Raw genomic sequence first — 25,106 nt, 5'->3', positions numbered from 1 at the left:
TCTAAAAAGACTAAGATTAAGAAAGGAAAATTATAAAACAATACCACTCATGAAAACTGCAAAATATGTGAAACCAAGTATTAGGAAACTGAATCTAGCAATGTATTAAAGCATAATACATCACAACCAGGTTCATTTAACATTGGAAATATCAATTTACATAATGCCACACATTAACAGGTTAAGAGAGAAAATCATGACAACAGATACAATACAGAAAATTCATCTGAAAACAAACATCTTTTCATGATAATGCATAACAAAATAGGAACAGTATTTCCTTAACTTGATAAAGTGCATCTACAAAAATTTACAGCAAACATATTTAATGACAAAATGATGAAAGCTCTCACTTTAAGAACAAAACAAGGTTGCACACTAGTCACTATTTCCGGTCAACACTGTACCAAAGGGACAGTTAGACAAGGAAGAAAAAGAAAAACAACCTAAATGGATTAGGAAGTACAGTCATTATACACAGATGTCATGACTGTCTACCTAGAAAACCCAAAATACTTTTCATATAAATTATTACCATTAATAATAGCTTATCAAAGTTTCTATGCATTAAAAAACCAATAAACCAACAACAGATTTAAAATGCAGTAAAAAAACTATTTACAATAGCATCTTATAGAATACTTAGGAATAGATCTAACCAAAAATCTGCAAGCCTTTTATGAAAAAAACTATAACATCGCTTTGTAAGAAATTAACAAAGATCTGAATAAATGATAAGGTAATGAAAGATGTGTCATGTTCATAAATTGGAAGATTCAATACTGTAAAAAAGTTAACTTTCCCAAATTAATCTATAGGTCCAATGTAATGCCAATCAAAATTCCAAGAGTGCGTGCGTGCGTGCGTGTGTGTGTGTGTGTGTGTGTGTGTGTTGGGGGTGGAGGGAGGACTAACAGGCTGATTCTTAAACCTGTACAAATCTGTAAAACTACAAGAATAACCAAGACACTCCTGAACAACAGTACATGAAAAAGATCTGGGGAGATTCCAAGGACTATACTCCTAGTGTGTACAGCAAACAGAATGTTGAGTCTACAGAAAACAAATGACAAAACTAGCACAGTAGGGCTTCCCTGGTGGCGCAGTGCTTAAGGACCCGCCTGCCAATTCAGGGGACATGGGTTTGAGCCCTGGTCCGGGAAGATCCCACATGCTGCAGAGGTACTAAGCCCGTGCGCCACAACTACTGAGCCTGTGCTCTAGAGCCCACGAGCCACAACTACTGAAGCCCACGCGCCTAGAGCCTGTGCTCCACAACAAGAGAAGTCACTGCAATGAGAAGCCCACGCACGGCAACCAGAGAAAGCCCGGCGCAGCCCGCGCGCAGCAACAAAGACCCAACGCAGCCAAAAATAAATAAATAAATATATTTTTAAAAAAAAATTAAATAGAGAACTTATGACCAAAATTTGTGGAAGCAGCAAAACTGTCTGCAAATTGGGTTTCCAATGGTTCTGTATTACAGACACATAATATGCATAAAATATATTATGGATATATATAAATATATGTATAAGCATGAAATAAATTTCCCTTTTTTCTTGTAAACCAAAAAAATTTTTTTGCCTATGGATTAAGGACTTACAGATGATTTGATTGTATATATACATACATTTACAGAGAAACAGATATAGAAATAAAAACAGATTTCATGTTTATATACATGTCTGTGCATATTTTCTACCTCCTTCCACTGAGAGTATCTAGAAGCAATGACATCCCTGTAGCAATAAACACATCTAATGCCCAGATCTTGGTTTCTCAATACGATTCTCCACAAAAAGGGTCCATAGGTCTTTGTAGAAATGGCTGATGTTAGTGTTAGGGCTGGGAAAATACACAAAGAGTTTGGAATGCCCTGCACTGCCAGAAAGTAAGGACATCCTCCAACATTGATGGGATATGTCAAAAGGACACAGGAACCAGTTGAAAAGGCTCTCACTGGCCAAATATAGAATAATTTAATCATCAAAATAAACAGATGATTTGTTCCATTCAAAAGTTAACATTAAAGACATTACTGTATAGAATGGAAAGTAATCAAATGACTAAGAATGTATATGTAGGTATTCTGAAACTTTTAATAGTATATCATTTAAATATGTCACATTTCCCATTTCTGTTTAGCATTCCTAAACAGTCAAGCCTTTATAATAAAACATCTCTATTAATCATTACAATCAGAAAGTGATACAAATGACATTTTACTAACAAAAATTCAAAACTTTCTTAGTACCCACGTTAAGTCCATTTTCACTAGCATCCTCTATAACTTCCCCCAAATGGCTCAGTCTTCTTAACCATAGCTTTTCATAATATTTCATTTTAAGCTCAAATCTCTAATAAAAAAAATTCTTTCACATATCTAAGGTTTGTATCAGTTTTTTAAAAAACAGAATTTAGCTCTTCTTCTTAATATACTCAAAACAAACAAACAAATATGTCCAAGGAATTGAGGAGATTAGTCAGGAATACGTAAATACTTCAGAAAATCATAAAGATACAATATGAACATGAATAAAGACCACAACAACTGTGTAGGAAGAAACATAAGCAGATTAAGTGTGATTCTACTTAGCTTAGAAATAAAAACGGGTACTTTAAAATCTTAACTACCAAAAACAAACCACAGAAGCAGAAAGTCTAAGGTCCTTTAGGGAATTCTCTAAACAAAATATATTCATTCAGGAAAATAATTCATAATATGTTATAGCTGATGCTTTTGGAAGCATAGTGTGCTCTTAAAACTTCTAAGTAAATTTTTAAAAATTGAATTGATTTTGGAAACTCTAAAAAGTTTCCAAAATGATTTTAAATTTTGAAATTTTTTTTACTGCAAGGGCTTTTACTATTTAAAGGAAGTTTGATAATAATCACTCCCTGCTTTAACCTGCTTTCTTCATATATATTGAGTTTCTTCAAATTCAAATCTTCATATAGGAATTTTCTAAAAGATGACTTTGTACCTATTCTAAAAGCTTAGTTCAAGGCATAAAAAAATTGTAAGTACATTCTACTTTACTATTTTACTTAAATACAGATTCTGTGATAAACTAACTTGCAATATTAACAGGTACTTATTTAATATATCATGGAATGGATTTTCTGAACTTAAACTAATATAGAACATGATAACATCAACTGCCTGTCAACATATAACATTTGTTTTTAAAATTCTGTAAAAATACAGTTTCATACCTGCCTTTGTGCTCTAGTATTAGGTGTCCCTCAGAATCCTGCATTCCACTTCCTTCTAAAATACCCATAAATCAAGCTCCCAGAACCCCCATAATATAATTAGAAAACTAAATATATAAAACTCTGAAAACTCTGTAACATTTTTTCTTGTAACAGATTACATCAAGTACTCATTCGATTGATTAGTAGAAAAGTAACAGTGTAAAGTTTCAGCACTTTAAAAGAGTAGTTTACAATCTATTTAACTATGATCAACATATTTCATTTGATAGTTAAGCAATCAATCAGATGACTCATCACACACACAGAACTATAATACATATATTTAAAGATGGATGAACCTTTGGACATCAGATCAAGGTCCTTATTTTACAGATGAACAACAAATTAAGAAACCTAAGGTCACATATGAACACAGATCTCCTAAGAAATACAAGCTTTCTGATGACTTCATAATGTTGAATATATTTGTGTCATTAAAATTATAATAGTATTTTTCCTCTCACTTCTATCCTAACACCATTCCCACTTTTGCCATACTCCTTTTAACAGTCGTTCTACTACTGTTAATGGGTAACCCACTGTTAAGGCATCTATACTTAGAAACTAAACTACTCTCAGGAGGGTATATAATATATCCTTTACTATTCCTGTTATCTTTATTTTTGATTACAGCTAAGTTTTCTTCTGTGAGTAGGCTGTTCTTGACAAGCAGTGACTCAGCTTGTGATACAACTGACTTGTTTACAAGTCTTGAATGTTCTACTGCATTACTACTAAATCAAAGTAGATTTTTATATTATGTGTTACCATGCTTTTTATTTAGAAGCATGGATAATAAATTTTATAATACCCTGAACATGAAACTATACAACTGAAAAAAATGTTAAGGTTATTTAAAACAATTTAAAGATTTTATTTCCTACTGGAATGGTCTACAGTGCAAAGAGCAATGTAGTGCAGAGGCAAAGGATCTAGGCTAGAACCCTTAGGTCAAGGTGGCTACTTTTCTTTTAGCCGTGTAATCCTATGCAAGTCACTTATCTCTGTCTCTCATGGTTCACAAAGAGTTTTTCTGAAGATCAAAAGAGAACATCTTAAAAATGCTCCATAAATGATAATAATAATAATATAGTATCATACAAAATGTATTATCATAGAACTGTCAGCTACCATCCTTATAACAGACTTTAGAAATATATAATTCTCAGACTTCCCTGGTGGCGCAGTGGTTAAGAACCCGCCTGCCAATGCAGGGGACATGGGTTTGAGACCTGGTCCAGAAAGATCCCACATGCTGCAGAGCAGCTAAGCCCGTGAGCCACAACTACTGAGCCTGCGCTCTAGAGCCCAAGAGACACAGCTACTGAAGCCTGCACGCCTCAACGAAGAGTAGCCCCCGCTCACCACAACTAGAGAAAGCCTGTGTGCAGCAACGAATACCCAATGCAGCCAAAAATAAATAATTAATTTTTTAAGTGTTTAAAAAAAAGAAATATATAATTCTCAACTATAATATTTATATTATAATTTATATTATTTAAAATTTCAGAAGATGATCTTTTTTGGGTAACAGAAATTTCATCAGACAGGAAAGATCTGCAAAGATCTTTGTTTTCTGATTGCACAGCCTTCTTACATAATTTAAAAACCTACTACTGAGGGACTTCCCTGGTTTGCACAGTGGTTAGGAATCCTCCTGCCAATGCAAGGGACACAGGTTCGAGCCCTGTTCCAGGAAGATCCCACGTACCATGGAGCAACTAAGCCTGTGTGCCACAACTACTGAGCCTGCGCTCTAGAGCCCGCGAGCCACAACTACTGAGCCTAAGTGCCACAACTACTGAAGCCCGTGCACCTAGAGCCCGTGCTCTTCAACAAGAGAAGCCACTGCAATGAGAAGCCCGTGCACTGCAATGAAGAGCAGCCCCCGCTCGCCGCAACTAGAGAAAGCCTACACGCAGCGACAAAGACGCAGTGCAGCCAAAAATAAATAAATTTATTATTTTTTTTTAAAAAAAACAGGGTTTCCCTGGTGGCGCAGTGGTTGGCAGTCCGCCTGCCGATGCAGGGGACACAGGTTTGTGCCCCGGTCCGGGAAGATCCCACATGCCACGGAGCGGCTGGGCCCGTGAGCCATGGCCGCTGAGCCTGCGTGTCCGGAGCCTGTGCTCCGCAACAGGAGAGGCCACAACAGTGAGAGGCCCGCGTACCGCAAAAAAAAAAAAAACCCACAAAACCTACTACTGAAAAAAAAGCAAAAAACTACTACCAAACAGTTTATGTAGATTTATAATTTAGAGACAAATCTTATACCTTATCTAGTCCAACTCCCTCATTTCAGAGATGAAGAAAGAAGAAAAAAAAGAAAGGCCCAGAAAGGATAAGCAACGCAAAGCCAAACCAATGCATTTTCTGATTCCCAAACCATTATCCTCTCCACCAGAAAGCTAATATATGACCCCCTTTCTCAAGAAGCCTGTCAAAATTACAGCCATACTCTTTAACACAATTACCAGTTTTCTCTATGTAAATCATCAACTCCTTGAGAATAGGTACTCTTTTTACTTCTCTCTCCTATCAGTACTAGCAAAACTTTAAATATGTAATATTCAAATAAAATGATTTTTTAAAAGCAGGCTTAATAAAAAACTTCAAGTAAATGAAAAGATACACTACATCACTAGTCAATAAGAAATGCAAATTCAAACCACAGAGATATCCCTACACACTAACTAGAATGATTAAAAAACTAAACAAAAATATTGACATTGCCAAGTACCAACACGGAGGCAGAGCAATTGGAATGTGCATACACTGCTCAATGGAATGCAAAATGGTACAGCCATTTCAGAAAAGAGTTTGGCAGTTTCTTACGAAGTTAAACACGCACTTACCATATGAAGACATATGTCTACCAAAAGAAAAAGCTGTACACAGATATTTGTAGCAGCTTATTCAGAATCACCAAAACCTGGAAATAACCCAAATGTCCACCAGTTAATAAATGGATAAAAAAATTGTGACACTGGACAATAAAAAGGAAGCCTAGTGATACAACAGATAACATAGATAAACATCGTAGTTTTATGCTGGATGAAAGTCAGACTCAAAATGCTACATACTATTTGAATTCCAGTTATATGAGGAAAAGGCAAAACATGAGGGCAGAAAACATCAGTGGTTGCAGAGCCTAGAGGTGGGAGGTGGGGTTGATTATAAGAGGCATGAGAAAACTTTTTTAAGGTGATGGAGATGTTCTATATCTTGACTGTGGTGGTGGTTATACAACTGTATAAGTTTGTCAAAATTCATAAAACTGTATGCCTTAAAGGAATAAATTTTACTGTATATAAATTATACCTCAGTAAACTTGACTTTTTCAAAAAAGTCTCATTCTAGCTCTTCCACTACGTGAGACATTAAGTAAGTTATGGGGCTTTTACAGCCTTCATGTTTTCCTCCCCTATAAATGAAGGAGCTGTAATACCTAACTACTACTTCCCTTCCACTGTTAAATCATATTACTGAATTGTAGAAATATTTTCTGCATCACTGTCTATTTTTCTTAGAATTTTAAAAATCATACTTGTGTTATGTTAATGGTAAATAATGTAATAGTAAATAAATATTTCAAGACATGAATTTAAGATGTCAAAATTAAAGCAGTAATATTTCTTAGATGTCTTTTTTTTTTGATATGGATCATTTTTAAAGTCTTTACTGAATTTGTTACCATATTGCTTCTGTTTTTATGCTTTGGTTTTTTGGCCACGAGGCACGTGTGATCTTAGCTCCCCGACCAAGGATCGAACCAGCAACCCCTGCACTGGAAGGCAAAGTCTTAACCTCTGGGCTGCCAGGGAAATCCCTTAGATGTCTTTTAATAAGAGACTTCATTGTTAGGTATCTAATTTTTCACCAATTCCCTTTCATTACCACAAAGTGCTATAAATAAAGTAATAAATTATACAACTTGGTGTACGTAAAATTAAAGGCAACAAAATTAAAATACCTGAACACATAAAACGGTAGACATTTTATATCTATAAAATGGAAGAAATGTATATGAATTCATAGATAGTTTATGTATTGATATATTTACTAAAGCAATACGTATCTTTTACCAGGTAAGTCATACAAAAATTCTACTTTCTAATGCAACCCGGAACTGGGGTTGTAATCAAGAGCTCCTCTCAGTAAAATATTAAAGTCAACTGAATTTGGAGCACTGGGGAAATCCTTGGGAAGATTTCATTAATCCCCTATTAACACTCCTTGTGGTGTTCTCAGTTGCTGCTGCTGCTGCTGCAGCCGCCACCAGTCATCACTCTAGCACCAGTGCCACTTTAGCCTGTTGAGCTGCCGAAAAGAAGGGGGGTATAAACAGGGAGTTCTCTATACTATGGCTCCTATCAAGACAAATGCCTGCAAAAAGCCAGTGGTAAAGCACTCAAGAAAGCAACCAGCTACTAAAGTCACTCACAAGAATATGTCTTATACTGAAAAGGTGAAGAAACCACATTTTTACAAGCCTCATACTGCAGCTGTCCCTGAAGTACACTGAACTTCTCACTTGCAAGTGTTCAGGACTTCAAACCAGATCTACACTACCAAAGTGCAGCTACTGGCACATTTCTGGAGGCAAATGAGGCCTATCTAGTTAGCCTATTTGAAGATACCTACCTGTGTGTTATCCATATCAAATATGTAACAATTATGCCAAAGGATATCCTGCCAGGATGACTCAAATGTGGAGAATGCACTTAAGATGCATTATGAAAGGGAAACATTTTATTCTTAAAAGAACAAAAAAAAGTACCTAATTATATGACTGCAAATGCAAAAAAAAAAAAAAAAAGGTGAGAGAATCAGTATTATAGCAAATTCTGCCTTGCCCCATTTTCGTTTGTGTGTAAATGTTTAATATTAATGCAGCGATATAAAACATTCATGCAAGTAAACAATGTTTCAGCAAACAAGTTTCACTGAATTTGTTTGTAACAATTACAAACAAATTTGTTAACTTTTTCTGCCAAAAAAACATTTCCCGCCCACTAATTTCTGCACAATAAAAACCTAAATTCCTTTTAGGCATACAAAGCCTTCAGAATTTTAAAACACGATCTGTCAGAACTATCTTCTCTCACTCAACCCCAGGCACCCCATGCATTTACCCCAAACTTTCTGCCACTTTTAAAATGCATTACAGACTTGTGTGTTTTAAATGCCATTTCTCCTAACTAAAAGCTCTTACTTCCTTCTTTACTTGGCAGTCAAGTCATCCTTTGTGACCTAATTTAAGTGTTACATTCTCACAGGATCCCCTAGATAAAGCTGGTAGCTCCCTCCTCTATGGGCCCACTTTATTTCCAAATTATGCATTTGCCTCATTACAAATTTTTGTCTCCCAGACTAGACTAGCAACTAGAACTAGGTCACATTCCTTATTCATCTTTGATTCTCTGGTTCTTGGCAGCTACTAACTCAATGCTTAACTGAATGAATTCGACAGCATCCAGAACTATGGAAATCTACATTAAGAATAATTAAAGCATATTTATGATGAAATAAAAATAGGTAATATCATTTGAAACAAGAAAGGTATTTATAGTCAAATTACAATGCTTTGGTTATACTAGAAAATTTCACTTAGGTGATAAATGAGGTTCATGGTTTTCCTTAAAGCTAAACCAAAAGTACTGGACTCACTGTATACAGAAAGATTTAAATTCCAGATCTTTTTTCTTAATTATGTCACTTAGCCCTAAGTTTTTCTCTACTGGAAAGCCACTATATTTCTGCTAATATTTGAATGACTCTGCAAGTCTTACAGCAGTCAATTACACAGCACCAAATCTAAAGCACAATCAGTAATACAACTGACAAAAATAGACAGGTTAATTGGTTCTTCTATCCATGTCAACTGGTTATACTCTAGAGTTTTTGAAAATCAGAATTATCAAACACATAAAGTTCTCCCAGAAACAAACTATTCTTAACATGAATCCTGCTTTAAAATAACATTTCATACTGAAACTTATACACAAATAACTTGTTAATCTAGTAAGTTATTTCAACAAATATCTATATATACTAAACCAATTTTTCTTAGGATCTCATTAGACTAAAAAGTTTCATTTGTACTTTGTCACATGTTTCAACTATCAAAAAGTAGTAAAAACAGGTCTTACTTGATAATATAAAAGAACCTGTCAAATCTAACAATCATTTAGGATTTATGCTGACAGGTCATATTAGATCCCCGACTTCAAACAACTAAGCATATTTAATAACTAAAATATGACTTCATTTTTATTTAATCAATACATATTGGACAACAACAATGTACAGTACATTATGCTGGCCCCTAGGAAGAATACAGGATGAAAGTAATAACAGTAATGAAGGTAGTAACACTTATTATGACAGATAACATTTATAAGAGTGCTTACTAAGTGGAAGACACTTTGTATGTATTAACTCATTAACCGTTCCCAACAACCCTAGGAGGTAGTTACTAGTATCCTCATTTAACTTAGGTAATGGTAGGTTAAATAACTTGCCCAAGGTCACAAAACTGGAAGTTGAACCCAGGCACTCTGACTGTTGTGTCCTGACTTTGAAGAGCTTCTAATAAAGGTATTAACACAAATAATAAAGGTATTAACTTATAATTTTTCAAATGTCAAAAGTTACAGTGTTATGGGATTTCAGGGTTAGAAAAATGCTATCAGGTTGAAAGAGGAGAATCAGGAAAAGTTTCTTATAGTAGTAAGAAGGGCTAGGTTTTGCTGGTTGGGTAGGATTTTAAAAGCTTGCTTTTTAAAAACATAAAAAATTCAATACAAAAAAAAAAAAATTCAATACAGCTGCATGGCATGGCCAAAACAAACAAATAAATAAATAAACATATTGGGAATTCCGTGGCAGTCCAGTGGTTAGGACTTAGTGTTCCCACTGCCAGGGCCTGCTTTCTATCCCTGGTGGGGGAACTAAGATCCTGCAATCGGTGCAGCATGGCCAAAAACAAACAAACAACAACAAAAAACAAATTCAAGACATATATCTCAGTAAGTTTCATAAAAACAGTAATCTCTCAACACTCTCCACAGTGGATTGCAGCAACAGTTTTATGTCAATGAAAATGTTCCTGTCCATGGCTACTTTAGGTATGCTTGTTTCAGTTTAGTTCCATTAAACAAAAGAACAGGGCAATTACTGTTGCTCCCACACCCTGAGACAAAGTAAACAGAAGTATTCAGTAGAGCAGAGAGGAGACATCTGTTCACTTACACTACACCTATATCCACCCCTTCTTCCATTATACTGACAGAAAAGCAGGCTCAGGAAAAATACATTCTTTAAGAATCTTGATGTGAAAAAGCACATCATTTACAGTGGAGAATGTTTGTACAAAATTAGATTCTAAGCAGCAATACCTAGACAGAACACTCCGTGTAATAAGCCTCATAAAAGAATATGCCTCTGAATATCATGACACTTATCATGTTGCCTGAACTGAATAAGGTCCTTAATATCAATGAATCAAGTTTTTAAAGTCGATGTCTTCTGGAACCTAAATTTACAATAGGTATTTTAATGTATATTTAATACTATGTTTTTCACAACCCCCTTTCTTTTTCTTTTTTTTGGGCAATAACTTTTTATTTTATTTTATTTTTTAACTTTTTATTTTATATTGGAGTACAGTTGATTAACAATGTTGTGATAGTTTCAGGTGTACAGCAAAGTGATTCAGTTATACATGTATCTATTCTTTTTCAAATTCTTTTCCCATTTAGGTTGTTACATGATATTGCGCAGAGTTCCCTGTGCTACACAACCCCCTATTTTCAATACAATCTTTTCTTTCAACTTGGGCTATGATGGTGATGGTATGTTAGTACTCTAGAAATGCACTAAGCCTCTCCCCTCCATTTTGGCAAAAAATTTACAATATTTGGTACTAAGACACAAAACATTTATGTGACTAATCCAAAAAATGGAAAATAAGAGGCAAGAATCCTAAAAATGTACTTAATAAAGTACTTAAATAGTTTTCACGTAAAATCAAAGTTCACCCATTTAAAACTCCCTAAAAAGCAGGTATTAAAAAACATTTCATATTATTCACTCAGGGCAAGTGACACACGAAAGCATACAGCACATCAGGGAACAGCAACTAATGTGGTTGAATGTGGCTAAAACAAAATTGGCTTGGGGCAGGAGATAACAAAAACATTAAGAATTTCTGGTCAAAGAGGACAAATTGAATACAAGCATTTAGCTCAAAAGCTTCCCAAAACCTCTCTGAAACAAGAATAAAGAAATTTTTTAAAGAGCATAAATCCATAGGAAACCAGAAACACAATTTTAGAAGCTAGAAAGCAGAACAAGTGGTAGTGACAATTACACCTGAGAAGACTGAAACCTACATTAGCCTAGAAAAACAAAGACACCTGGCTTACAGGACATACCACAGTTACAATTATACCAAAAGACCCCTAAACTCTCTGGAGAAGTGGTTGATTGCAGGGTTGGGGCAGGGCAAGTATAAGATGGGTTGAAGCTTTATGTGGTGCCACAAAGTACAGAAGTGCTCAAAAGGCAAGGATGAGCACAGATGCCAACCAGAAAGAGCTCCCCCTGGCCAAGACTGGAACAATTTGAGCAACAAAATAAATAACAATAGTTTGGGGTTATAATCGAAAGAATAAAATAAATATCTTAAGTCTATACTGACATAAATAAATAATTAAGTAAATAAATGTGGGAGAAGGGACAACTCTGCCTCACAAAAGAATTCCAATTAATAAATGTAGAAATAATGAGGGAAACAGAAAATCACTATTAGAATGCAACAGTAACAAGATCTATAAATGCATGCTAAAACTAGTGGGCAGAAGTTTAAGCTGAAACAGGATATCTGCATGGTCTCAAAGTAGTTAGCAATTATTAAAGAGGAAAATAGTAACTTTACAGTGGAGAAACCTAGCAGAATCACCTGAACCAAGTGATCAAAGGTTAACATCACAGTAGGACACATCAGCATCATGTCCCCCCCCGCCCCCCGCCAAATGATGCACAGAGAAGGACATATCACTTCTGTGACAGCCTTCTCTTTAATAACCTCAATCTAATCATGAGAAAATATCAGACAAACCCAAATTGAGGCCGATTCTGCAAAAATGACTAGTGCTGCTCAAAATGTCAAGGTCATGAAAGAGAAGGAAAGTCTGAGAAATTGTCACAGATAAGAGGAAACTAAGGAGACATGACAACAAAATTCAATGTGGGATTCTGAATTTGGATCTTGGAATAAAAAGAAACATTAGTGGAAAACTGGTCAAATCTGAATAAATTCTGTAGTATAGTTAATAGTATTGTACTAAAGTTAATTTCTTACTTTTGATAAGTGTTCTGTGGTTATAAAATATGTTACCATGAGGAGAAGCTTGGTGACAGGTATATGGGAACTCTGTGTATTCTTTTTTCAAGCTTTCTATCAAAATTTAAAAAGAAAAAGGGGAAAAAAACCAGAAAAGGCTCAGGAACTAGCAGTTTCCGATACTCTGGGAGCAAGAGTGAAGTCCAAGCTAGAATAAGAGATTAAAGTCTGCTTAAGAAGCACTCAGAACTCCCAGATCCTCTCTCTTTTACTCTTTGACCCTTCCGGGCAAAAGACTAAGCAATCTCAGAAGAGCATAAAACAAGGTATCTCTGGACTAGAGGATGCCAGGTGCAATCAAATTTGAGGGCTGCCACATTGAAAACTGGAGAATTAAATGAAACGGTATTCATGTACTTTATGATGAAACCCACAACCCCGTTTCCTACTCAGCTCCCAAGCTTGTTCTCTCCAAGCAAAAGATCAGAGATCTTTTCTGGGAAATCAATTCAGCACAAGGGAAAAACGTGTCACTGGGAGTCTACAAGGAAATTAACCACACATATCTAAAGTACAGGGAAAACCATAATTACCCACTGGCAGAGCTTCCATTCAGCTTTTTAAGGCCCCTCTTCTAAATAAGCATTGAGTTCCAAGGAATACCAGACATCTAAAAAAAGCATCTAATATGAAAGACAAAGCCCAAAGCAAACAAACAGAAAAAGGAAATTTGGAGAAAAGAGAGAATATGCAGAGAAGTATCAATAATTTCCTAAGAGAGATAAGACACTGCATCCATAAAACAAATAGGATATCAAAAACAGGATATATCAGGATATATTAAAACTTTTTCAGAAAAAAAAGAGTACTTGGAAATTATAAACATGATAGCAGAAATAAAACCTTAGTAGAAGAATCAGAAGATAAAATTGAGAAAAATCTCCCAGAAAACAGAGGAAAAAGGAAAAGAAATGGAAAATAGAGGTAAACAGAAGAAAATTAGAGAAACCAAGACAGTAGACCCATTACCTAAATAATAGGAATTCAAGAGAGAGAACAGAGAAAACGAAGGGGAAGAAACAAAAGAAATGACTTAAGAAAATTTCCCAGAACTGATGAGACAAATATCAGATTGAATAAGACTACCCTGAACCCAGGAGAAGTGGAGAAAAACAGACCTGTACACATAATACAGGAATTTCAGAACTCTAGGGGAAAAGGTTCTCCAGGCTTCCAGAGAGGAAAAGTAAGATTCAAAATCATCTAGGCAGGGACTTCCCTGGTAGTGCAGTGGTTAAGAATCTGCCTGCCAATGCAGGGGACACAGGTTCGATCCCTGGTCCGGGAAGATCCCACATGCCGCGGAGCAACTAAGCCTGTGCGTCACAACTACTGAGCCCGCGTGCTGCAACTACTGAAGCCCGCGCACCTAGAGCCCGTGTTCTGCAACGAGAGAAGCCGTGGCAGAGAGAAGCCATGGCAATGAGAAGCCTGCATACCGAAACGAAGAGCAGGCCCTGCTCGCGGCAACCAGAGAAAGCCCGCACACAGCAGCGAAGACCCAGCGCAGCCAAAAATTAATTAATTAATTAAAAAAAAAATCTTCTAGGCATCTGATGTCTCAACAGCAATACTGAAAACAATATGGCAATGGAGCAATGTATTCAAAGTTCTGAGAGAAAATTATTTCTGACTGAGAATTCTCTGCCCAGCCAAACTATCTATAAAGCAAGAGGGTAGAAACATTTTCAGACATGTGAAGTCTTGAAAAAATTATAGCCCATCCAGAAAGCTATTGAAAGTGGTCCTCCAAAATGAGAACACAAAGAAAGATGAAGACATCAGATACAGAACCAGGAGCTCTAATACAAGAGAGACCTGACGGAAACTTCTAAAATGATTGTAAAGGCAAATCTAAGACAGCAGCTGCAATTCAAGAAAATTCATCAAAAAATTGGTAGTTGTAAACATAAGGAGAAGACTCATACACTTGAGAGTTTGGACTAAATCAGAGTTTTTATTGACATTTTGGACCACATAATTCTTTGTCGTGGGAGGCGGTCCAGTGCAGTGCAGGATGATGCTTGGCAGCATAGCTGGCTTCTGCTCGCTAGGTATCAGTAGCACACTCCTGCCCTCCCTCACCTACCCAACATAGCCAATATCCTCTCGGTTGCCCCCAATTGAGAACCACTCGGTTAAATTAATGATAAATACATAGAAAACAAAGCAAAAGCAAATTCTTAGAAAATATTAACTCATGGAAAACAAAATACTGTACAGGAAGGAAAAATCATCACAATAAACTACAAGGCTCAACTATGAATACAGTGACATTGATATAAACTTTGAAACTTGATGTATCCAAACAACTTGCAATATGACAATATTGGAAGGATTGGGCAGAATTGAGAAGTGTGTCTGTGTTTGGGGATAGTGGTAAACCGAATCTTCCATTGTGGGAAGTCCGTAGAGGATCCATTCAACTGAAAAAATCACGAGGGAAAACTACAGGCATACTATTTTGAAATATGGAGATAAATATCAAAAGAATGAGTAGCAAGTGGTTGCCTCCGGAGAGCCCAAAATGAAGGGGAGGGAGAATCTGCAGAGCAGAGTTATTCAACTCTTTTCAATATGTGCACGTATAACTTTTGACAAAAATTAATTTTAAAAAACAAATCAATCGAGGCTACATTATGAAGGACTTTCCTAGTGATTAAGGCCACAATGACTTAGAAACAAACAGCTATACAACTTTGAATAAGTTACTTACTCTTTTTTTTTTGGCTGCGTTGGGTCTTCATTGCTGTGCGTGGGCTTTCTCTAGTTGCGGCGAGCAGGGGCTACTCTTTGTTGGGGTGCACAGGCTTCTCATTGCGGTGCCTTCTCTTGTTGTGGAGCACGGGCTCCAGGCGCGTGGGCTTCAGTAGTTGTGGCACGTGGGCTCAGTAGTTGTGGCATGCGGGCTCTAGAGCACAGGCTCAGTAGTTGTGGCGCATGGGCTTAGTTGCTCCACGGCATGTGGAATCTTCCTGGACCAGGGCTCGAACCCGTGTCCCCTGCATTGGCAGGCGGATTCTTAACCACGGCGCCACCAGGGAAGCCCAAGTTACTTACTCTTTAAGCCTTACTTTCTTTCTATCTATCTATAAAATACATAATGAAAGATAAGAGATGCTTAAAGGGCTTTATAGATATTAAGTAAGTGTGTAAATTGTTTAGCACAGTCTCTGGTGCATAGTGTTTATTAATATTACCTAGTATTCAATTTGCAATCAGAGGGTAATAATTATAAACTTTAAAACAGGTAAGTCATAATGTCATGTGTTTTAGAAAGTAATGGCTGTTGTGGTGAGGACGGTTACGAAAGAAAAGAGCCTAGAAGAACACAGACCATTTAAAAGGGCTACATTTGAATGAGAAAATAGAGGCACAGCCACGAAGAGAAAGGTAAGGATACAAGAGATATTTTTCAAGTGACGATTTAACTATATACGGAAAAAAGGAAAAAGGAGGAGTCAAAAAAATGTTCCAACTTAAGCAAATAAACAGATGATGATGACACTAACTGAACAAGAGAATACAAAGAAAGAATTATGCTGGGAGGAGGACATGAGAAGAGAGGAAAGAGAAATGAGGTTGATATTACACATATTTAATCTGTAGGTCCAAGTACAACCAAGTAGAGATATCCAGTATGCAGGTGGAAATCCGAAACTAGAAGAGAGGTCAGGGCTGTAGATATAAATGTGTAAATTACAATCAAAGTTTGAAGCCATACAAATTAAAAGAATACTCATTTGACATGTTCCATAATATTTATTAATTGAATTTATTTTTTTAAAAAAACAGACAATAGAGATGAAAAACAAGTTGTTTTAATGTTTTGAGGGCTCTCAATATTAACGGCCCTGATATAGTTATGAGGTCATTGTGAAGTTCAAATGAGTTAATACACACAAAGCACATACAACAGTATGTGACATATAATAAATGCTCAATAAATTTTGGTTATTATTATCATCATTAGTTCCAGATAGAAGTAGTGTTTATTATATGGAAAAGAGAGGCAGAAAAAAATCTACTGAGATATGGAACTACATATTCTTTTTCTTTCATTTTTCTATCCTTTCTACATTTATATACTCCTTGGACGCCACTTTAAGTATTGCAGTGAAAGTATTATTTTAAAACTATTAGTAATATGTACCTTTTATCCTTAATTATACTATAAAATACTTGAGGAAAAAATAATTTTATCTAAATATTCCCTATATGGCAGCATACAGTAACGTACAGTGAGTACACAACAAATATTAATGTCACAAATCCTTATAAGGAAACAGAATAATAAAAACAATGATGCAATAAATGAAAGTGGAATGACATTAAAAGAGATCTCAAAGTCAACATCAATATAAAACAATTCAAAGACATATAGTAGAGTGAAAAAGTGAGGTGAAATGCTTTGTTATTTACCACAAAGAACAGACTACACTCACTTTGCTCTCCTCTGGGTACAACAATTAGGAGAAATATTAAAAACACTGGATTATGTCTAAAAGAAAGCAACTGAGAAACAAAGAACTGAGGATGCTCAGTCCTCCTCCCCTCCCCCCTCTTCAACAATGAGAAAAAGCTGTCCTATGCAAAATGATTTAAGATTTCTCTGTTGTTCAGGGGCAACTATCAAAAGATGGCAGCTACAGAGATCTAGACTTCTCTCAACTCAAAAACTTAAAACAGATCTCTTCTAAGACAAAGATGTTATCAGAGATGTCATGAAGGTATTCAAGCAAAGGCTGGAAAACAGTTTGCCAAGGATGTTGTGGAAAATATCCAAGCAGGGGAAATTGGTTAGAACTCTTAAGTTTCCTTGCAACCCTGTAACCATATCAATGAATATTACTGAAGATCACTGTCCTTCAGAAAGGACACTGTCTTAGACCTATAATACATACCAAAAAAAAAAAAACAGAGAGAGAGAGAAAGAGACAGACACACACAAAGATCTCTGCTGTCAAGAAATCCATAATGAATAATAATAAAATACAGTCTGAGACCATAATAGATGTCACAAAGCACTATTTATTAATTGCCAAATGAATTCTATTCATATATAAAAGTCTTCTAAGAAGGAGAAATCCTTAAGGTTAAACGGTCAGAAAAGGCTTTTTAGAATAAATGAGATATGAGGTACTGAGGGAAAGATGTGTATGAATGTTCTGTGTCAGTGGGCAGAAGTAGGAAAGAAGAGTTAGCACAAATAGAAGTGAAAAGCAAGTCAGAGAAAAACCTGTTTGGCTGCATTAAAAACTTGTTTTGAGGAAGAAGAGATAAGCTGAAAGGGCAGACTGTGGCCAGAATCAAAGTGTACTAGGCATTGAACACCAAGCTAAATAGTTTCAAACTTATCCTGCATACAGCATCTGTATCAACTACACAATTCTCCTACAGCCATAGATAATAGTAAATAAATGGGCATCAATGTGTTTCAATAAAACTTTTTTTATGAATACTGAAATCTAAATATCATATACTTCCATGTGTCACAGATTATTTTTATTATTTTGATTTTTTTTCAACAATTTGAAAATGTAAAAATCATTCTTAACTCATGGGCCAAACAAAACAGGCTGTGGGCTGAATTTGGCCCAGGGACTAGTTTGCCAAGCCCTGCATGACACTAAGCTGCCTTCTTCAGCAGTCCTCTAAGGTACACTTGTCCTTGAGCTTCAGGGACCAGAATAACATATTATTCGTTCAACAACACACACACACATGTGCACACACATGGATGCACACATTTAACGAATATCTAAATCTAGTAAGTGTCAGAGGTTCTCTAAAAAAGAAAAGCCCGCCAAATTGTTGGTAATAAGCCAGTAGAACAGAAGTAAGACATTTTAAAATTCTGTAATTTATTTTCACATAGTAAATGGACTTAGAGAGTTACATACTACTTTTACGGAGCTTCTAGGTTCCATGAAGGGATGTGTAAAACAGAGTATAATCAAGGGGATGTGAGTTCTAGTCCTAGCTCTGTCATTTATTTACTCATTATGTGACCCTGAACAAGTCACTTTCAATCTTCTGGCCCTCATTTCCTCATCTATAGAAGTGAAGGGGTATAAGTTACTAAATGATCACTATGTGTTCTCTCAGCTTTAGCACTATATAATTCTACTCCTACTGAAAAAGACCAGACAAGGGATGACAAAGATGAGACGAAAGTGACAATTAAGGACACAGAAAAAAAGAGAAAGACATTGACTAAATGAGTGGTCAGATAGTACAAACAGGCAGGGGCAAAAGGCCCCAAAGTACAGTATTACTAAAATCAAGGAATTTTTTTTAAGTATCAAATGCAAAAGAAAATTCAAGGAAGAGAAGCAGGCAAGAATTCAAGAAGAGAAGTATGGCCATCAAAAAAGAATGAATTACTTAGCTAGCTAAAAAAGTGACAGACTTTTGAGATTTGAGAGTACTGTGCAAGTTTCCAGGAATCAAAAAAGGAGTCAGGGAAAAAGAAAAGACTGAAGATGAGTCTAGGGAACAGAAAATAAAGGCATGTGGTCCAGAAAGAGTAGGGGGAAAAAAAAAAATGTTGTAAGTGGGGATGAGTTTGAAGCCTCAGGTAAGGGAGTTAGTCTTAAAGGAGAGGCGTTTAATCTTTAAAATCCGAAAGGTAAAGGCAGCATTTCAGGTATGTTCCTGTGAAAGTGTTTATTTATACCATGTTTTCTATAAATCAAATTGTTAGGGAAATAAACCTAATATTGGGCTTTCTTAAAGCAAAGTTCCACCTATATTATATTTTCTAATGGTCAAAAAATTAAGAAAGGGGACTTCCCTAGTGGCGCAGTGGTTAAGAATCCGCCTGCCAATGCAGGGGACATGGGTTCGAGCCCTGGTCCTGGAAGATGCCACATATCGCAGAGCAACTAAGCCCGTGAGCCACACTACTGAGCCTGCGCTCTAGAGCCCACGAGCCACAACTACTGAGTCCGCGCGCCTAGAGCCCATGCGCGCCTAGGCAACAAGAGAAGCCACCACAATGAGAAGCTCACACACCACAAGGAAGAGTAACCCGTTCACCACAACTAGAGAAAGCCTGACCCAATGCAGCCATAAATAAATTAATTAATTAAAAAAATAAAGAAAGGACTAACTTTGCTTTTCATAGGAATGAAAACCAGCACTATGTAGCTCTAAAAGAAAATTCATTTTTATATCTCTCATAGCACCTATCACTTCCATCCCTGCATGAGAGTTACCTTTGTAGAAAAGTACCTAGTCCTTACTTGGAGTTCAACGAATACTAGTGTTACCTTCCTTAGTAGCCTTAAAAGCTCCCACGGCAAGAATTCTGATTAACTCATCTGTTTACCTGCTTTGCAGAGTTGGTGGTGCTTGATGAATAAATACTGACACATGATAACTTAGTTTAAAAAAAAACTGTCCTTGCAAAACAATCATCTGATAATGTTGGGGAAATATTCATATCATACATACACAACTCCAATAACACTTTTGCAGTGTCGGAGCTTGGTCAAGTAGCAACAAATTGCTATAAAGCAGCCAAAAAAGGCAAAAAAAAAAAAAAAAAAAAAGAAGAATTTTTAAGAACATCACTCAGAAATATCAAGATCCAACATAGCTAATTTCAACGGACACTTGCCTCTATTTAAGGTATATGAGAACTAAAAATCCAAAGCATTCGCCTGATGATCAACCAGTTAAAAATACACGTTTGGATACCCTGAAGATATTTATAAAGCCAACAGAGATACTATTAATATGTTGAAATTCCCTGGCCAGTGCTGGATTCTACCATTAATCCTCTCCTACTATTCAAGAGAAGCCAAGAAGTCAAGCCTTCTCATATCACTTGCTTTTAAGAATTTAAGAAGTCACCCAAACTGGCGTACACAGCCCAACTACAAAAAGTAATTCAGCTCTCCATATGGTAATGCTTCGCTATCTCTTACCTTTACGTGGAAGTCGCATTTACTACTTTTCATCGATCATTGGGAAGCCCCATTTAGGCAGGCCCATAGTACTACCAAGTAAGAAACAGTTGTTCAAAAAAGTCGTAGCAGTTAACTGCCCTCCCACGAAGCTCAAGCTGGGTGTAGATTTCACGAGCCCTGAAAGCTATACACTGCCACTGTCAAAACCAGAAGCAGCACCGTCACCCTGTCGCGCCCGTCAGCCAGTGTTGCAGAATGTTTTCTTTGAAATCACCTCTCTACCTTGGCTCAACGTGTTAAATAACTACTTGAGAAGCCACCTTCTCCCCCAAAGCAGGACCCGATTCCTTCCAGTGCGCTCCTTTATTTGTCCAGCCCCAGAAACCCAAGGGGAGAGGTCTCCGCTCCCCGGCCCCCTAGACCCAGTCGGGTCTCCCAATTGCTCGCCGCACCCACCACGCACCCCCAACACCTCCTTCTCCCACAGGCGGGCCGGCCCACAAGCTGGGCCCGCAGCCGGCCCCTCGCCTCGGCCTGCGCTGCCTAGAGCGGCCGCAGGCCTCGGGCCTAGCCTCCTCCGCTGGCCCCTCACCTCCTTCGGGACCAGTTGGTTCTCCTCGCCGGGCACCATCGCTCAGACTCCGGCCGCTCCTCTCCGCCCTGCCGGGGGAGGGGGAGGGTAGCGGCGGCTCTAGCTCAGGAGAAAACGGCAGCGGCCGTCATCCTCACCACCGCCTGCGCTCGGGCTACCGAGGAGGCCTCAGCCTGGGCCTCAGACACCAGCGCGCAGACACCGACCCAAGGCTCCGCCGTCGTCGCCGCCGCAGCCGCCTTCGTCGTCGGCCCCTCCCCCAGCCCGCCGCAATCAATGGAAAAATGGCGGCTGCCGTTCTCGCGAGAATTCGGGCCGTCGGGCTCCAAGCCAGGTGCCTGGCGCCCAAGGTGCCGAGACAGCTGTCGCTCGCATCTAATTACCTCAGCTCTTAGCCTCGGGATGTATAAAGTTAGTTGAGCGGCCAAGAAAATGCTTTCCGGAGGGGGTTTCTGGACTGTCCATCTCGGGATTCCCTCTGCCGTCAAGGAAAGGACCAGGCCTTAGGGTCCTCCATGCCTTCCTGGGTTCTTCGGACTCCCTGCCCACCAGGAAGAGACTCGAACCTAAAGCCGCTCCTCTGGCCCTACTACCAACACTGCTCTCCCTCCCCGTTAGAAAAGCACCTGAACTCATCCCCTCTTCACAGACCCCCCCTCCCCCGCCCCCTGGCCTCTGCGCTCAGACACGGTCCCAGCCAGAAAGGACTGCGTTTTCTTTTCCCCTCTCCCCACCCTCCCGAGGGCACAGCTCAAGGGACCTCACGGCTGGCCTCCTGCTAGGGGAGGGGACAGCCCATGGCTCGGAAAAGTGGTATCACTCTCCCTCCAGTCCCCCTCCTTCAGAGCTGCACTCTCCTGGGCCATTTCGGGGAACTTCCTTCTCCGACAGGTTCAAGTCTGGGGCTGAGATAGCTTCAGAGAGCAGGGCTGCAGTTTGGACATAGGATCTCCTTTTAAAAGTGTTTTTAGAGTACTTTAATCTCCTCTGGCAGTAAGCACTGTGCTCTGTTTTATAGGCAACAAATTTTGCAATAGTTATTTTTCTAAATCCTGCTCATTCCTCAAACCTCCGTTTATGAAAACCTGGTGCGGTGTCCTTCACGAAGACTTCCGTGGTACAGCGATTCTACAGCACGCTGAGATAATATAATCCTGCCACTTTCCTAACACCCACGGCATTAACTACCTGTACCTGTGCTCTCCAAACTTTTTTTGATTGCACTTCCCTATTACAAAAAAAAAGCCTGTATACTGATGTAAGTTATATACACGTCCTGTTGTGTTCCTGTTGTGTATGACATAAAGCATTTTTAAAGCGTAAAAAGGATGAAGATGAAATAAACATTTAAAGTAACTGTAAGAGTTATTTTCTATATTAATTGTCTTTTTAAAAATCCTTGTTATTCTTGCTAAAAATATTTAATGGAAGCAATATGATTGACTAGGTTTCAGTGGTTTTAAAAATCTGTAATACTTTATGAAATCGTTATTAAAATGTGTGATTCAACGTTCAGGTTATTTCTGTACTTTGTTTTAACGGCTGTCATAACCTGAAAAAGATAACTTACAAAGATATTTAGATCCTAATGGAAGAAGTACATCTTTGGCTGCTCTTCTAATGCAAGTATCCATTTTTATCACCTCCGTCCACCAACCATGAAAAGTTTTTGTTGAAACTCAGCTAGTAACTTTCTATCTTCCCTGATGTCAGCCAGAAGAAGTTGCATTGTTATATATTTTCAAAACTCTTTGGAATGCATTGCCTGGAAGATTTCTTTTAACAAGTTGCAAAATTCTGTCTTCAAGTTTTAGTGTACATGTATAAGGTTTTTTTAAAGAGTACTGACCTTGTCTTTACTTAAAATTTTGATATTTTGTTTATCATAGGTTTTTGCATTAATTTTGACTTTTTAAAATATTGCATTTAGATATTTATCTTGATTGCTGCTTTGGGGCATCCCCTTAAATTCCGTGTGCGAGGTGAATGCCTCACTTGCTCACTGTAGTCCCAGCCTTGGTTAGCACACATACGTCATTTTGCATCAAAATCACATAATGGAAATATTTCCAGATCTCTGATTTCAAAATGTCATGCCCACTAGTTAATAAGATGGCTTCTGTAGAGCTCACGCTAGCAGCAGATGTGTCATCTCTATCGTCATCTTTTTGCTTAGGCCTGCTTTATTATCTCCAACTCATGTTTTCTTTCCAGAAATCTTTTTTAGCTACTTCCATTTTCGTGGGGGTTAATTTAATGAAATAATAATGTAATTGGTGGGCTTCCCTGGTGGCGCAGTGGTTGAGAGTCTGCCTGCCGATGCAGGGGACATGGGTTCGTGCCCCAGTCCGGGAAGATCCCACATACCGTGGAGCAGCTGGACCCGTGAGCCATGGCCGCTGAGCCTGCGTGTCCGGAGCTGCAAAAAAGAAAAAATAATAATAATAATAATAATAATAATGTAATTGGTAAATCTACTTAACCCAGCACACATAAACTGGAAGAAATCACAATATATTAAAACAAAGAAAATGAAGAAATCTCCAAATTATTCTCCACGATGCCTAACTCACACTTTTCATTCATTAGTAGTGAGATGGCAGTGTCGATCTATATATTAAATATTTGAAAGACTTTTTTCTGTTTTTAGATAAAAATCAATATTTTTAAAAGTTTTAGTATTTTCTTGCCATGACCCACCTTCTCTGGCTGCACACTCTTCTCTTTAGATGCCATTGGCATGACTGTACTAGAGCCTGATATGTTGGTAGGTATACAATAAACATTTGTGGAATAAGTATATGAATGCATGAATTGATTAATAAATAAATGAACAAACAGGGATGTATGGCTACTCTTCCTAGTAAATAAAGTTACTGATATTACATATTTATGTGTTTGTTTATTTTTTATTTTTTTTTATTTTTTTTTTGCGGTACGCGGGCCTCTCACTATTGTGGCCTCTCCCGTTGCGGAGCACAGGCTCCGGACGCTCAGGCTCAGCGGCCATGGCCCACGGGCCCAGCCGCTCCACGGTATGTGGGATCCTCCCGGCCCGGGGCACGAACCGGTGTCCCCTATATCAGCAGGCGGACTCTCAACCACTGCGCCACCAGGGAAGCCCTGTTTGTTTATTTTATATATAGATTTTATGTCTCCAGCCCTGACTTCTCCCATGGGCTCCAAACTCATATATCCATCTACTTTTTCAATAACTCAAAATATCTCAGATTTAACTTGACCTAAATAAAACATTTGATTTCCAAGTCTGCCCCACCTATACCTCCTGCAACATTTGCTCTGTCAGTTCTCCCCACCTCAACAGATTACACCATCCTCAGTCTATCAAGCCAAAAACTTGAGAATCTTGATCTTACATTCAATTCATTACTATGTGCTGTTGCTACCTCCTCTGAAATATATCCCAATCCAACCACTTCTCTTTATATCTACTGCTGCCCATCTCATTCCAATCACCATGTTTCTTGCCTGGACTACAGCATTTGTCTCCTAACTCCTGGCTCCTGATTTCTACTTTATCCCCCAACAATTTCTACTCCACACAGCATCCAGAATCATCTTTTAAAAATATATCAGATTATGTCTTTCTCTTAGTTGAAACTTTCAAAGAATTCCCATCTCACTCAGCATAAAATCCATATTCCTTGCCATGGCCTATAAAACCCAATGTAATCCAGCCCTGTCTGCCTTGTTCATCTCATCTATCCTCTTCCTCTTACACCAGTGACCAAGCCACTCTGCTTTTATTGAAGCTTTTAATATACATCAAGTTTACCTCTGCTACAGAGACTTTGGCTTGTTATTCCCTTTCCCTGAAATGTTCTTCCCCCAAATCTTTGCCCTTATCTAGTTCCATCTTGTTATTTGGACCTCTCAAATGTCAGTTTCTCAAAGAAGCCTTTCATGA

General features: G+C 37.8%; 1 protein-coding gene across 2 annotated transcripts in view; it reads right to left on the bottom strand.

Moving 5' to 3' along the window:
* USP47 (ubiquitin specific peptidase 47) overlaps positions 1–21,433 on the bottom strand; it is a 123,484-nt gene extending 102,051 nt beyond the window's left edge. For both annotated transcript variants that reach the window (XM_082659406.1, XM_082659407.1), the window contains exon 1: positions 21,179–21,433. In XM_082659406.1, coding sequence (XP_082515532.1) covers positions 21,179–21,217 — 39 coding nt within the window. In that variant the 5' untranslated portion in view covers positions 21,218–21,433. The remainder of the gene's footprint in view (positions 1–21,178) is intronic.
* Positions 21,434–25,106: the final 3,673 nt, after the last annotated feature.

This window comes from Grampus griseus (genome assembly GCF_964374135.1).
Source record: "Grampus griseus genome assembly, chromosome: 8".
NCBI classification, from domain to species: domain Eukaryota; kingdom Metazoa; phylum Chordata; class Mammalia; order Artiodactyla; family Delphinidae; genus Grampus; species Grampus griseus.
Note: the sequence above shows the minus strand (reverse complement) of the source record. Positions and strands in the feature narration are given on the sequence as shown.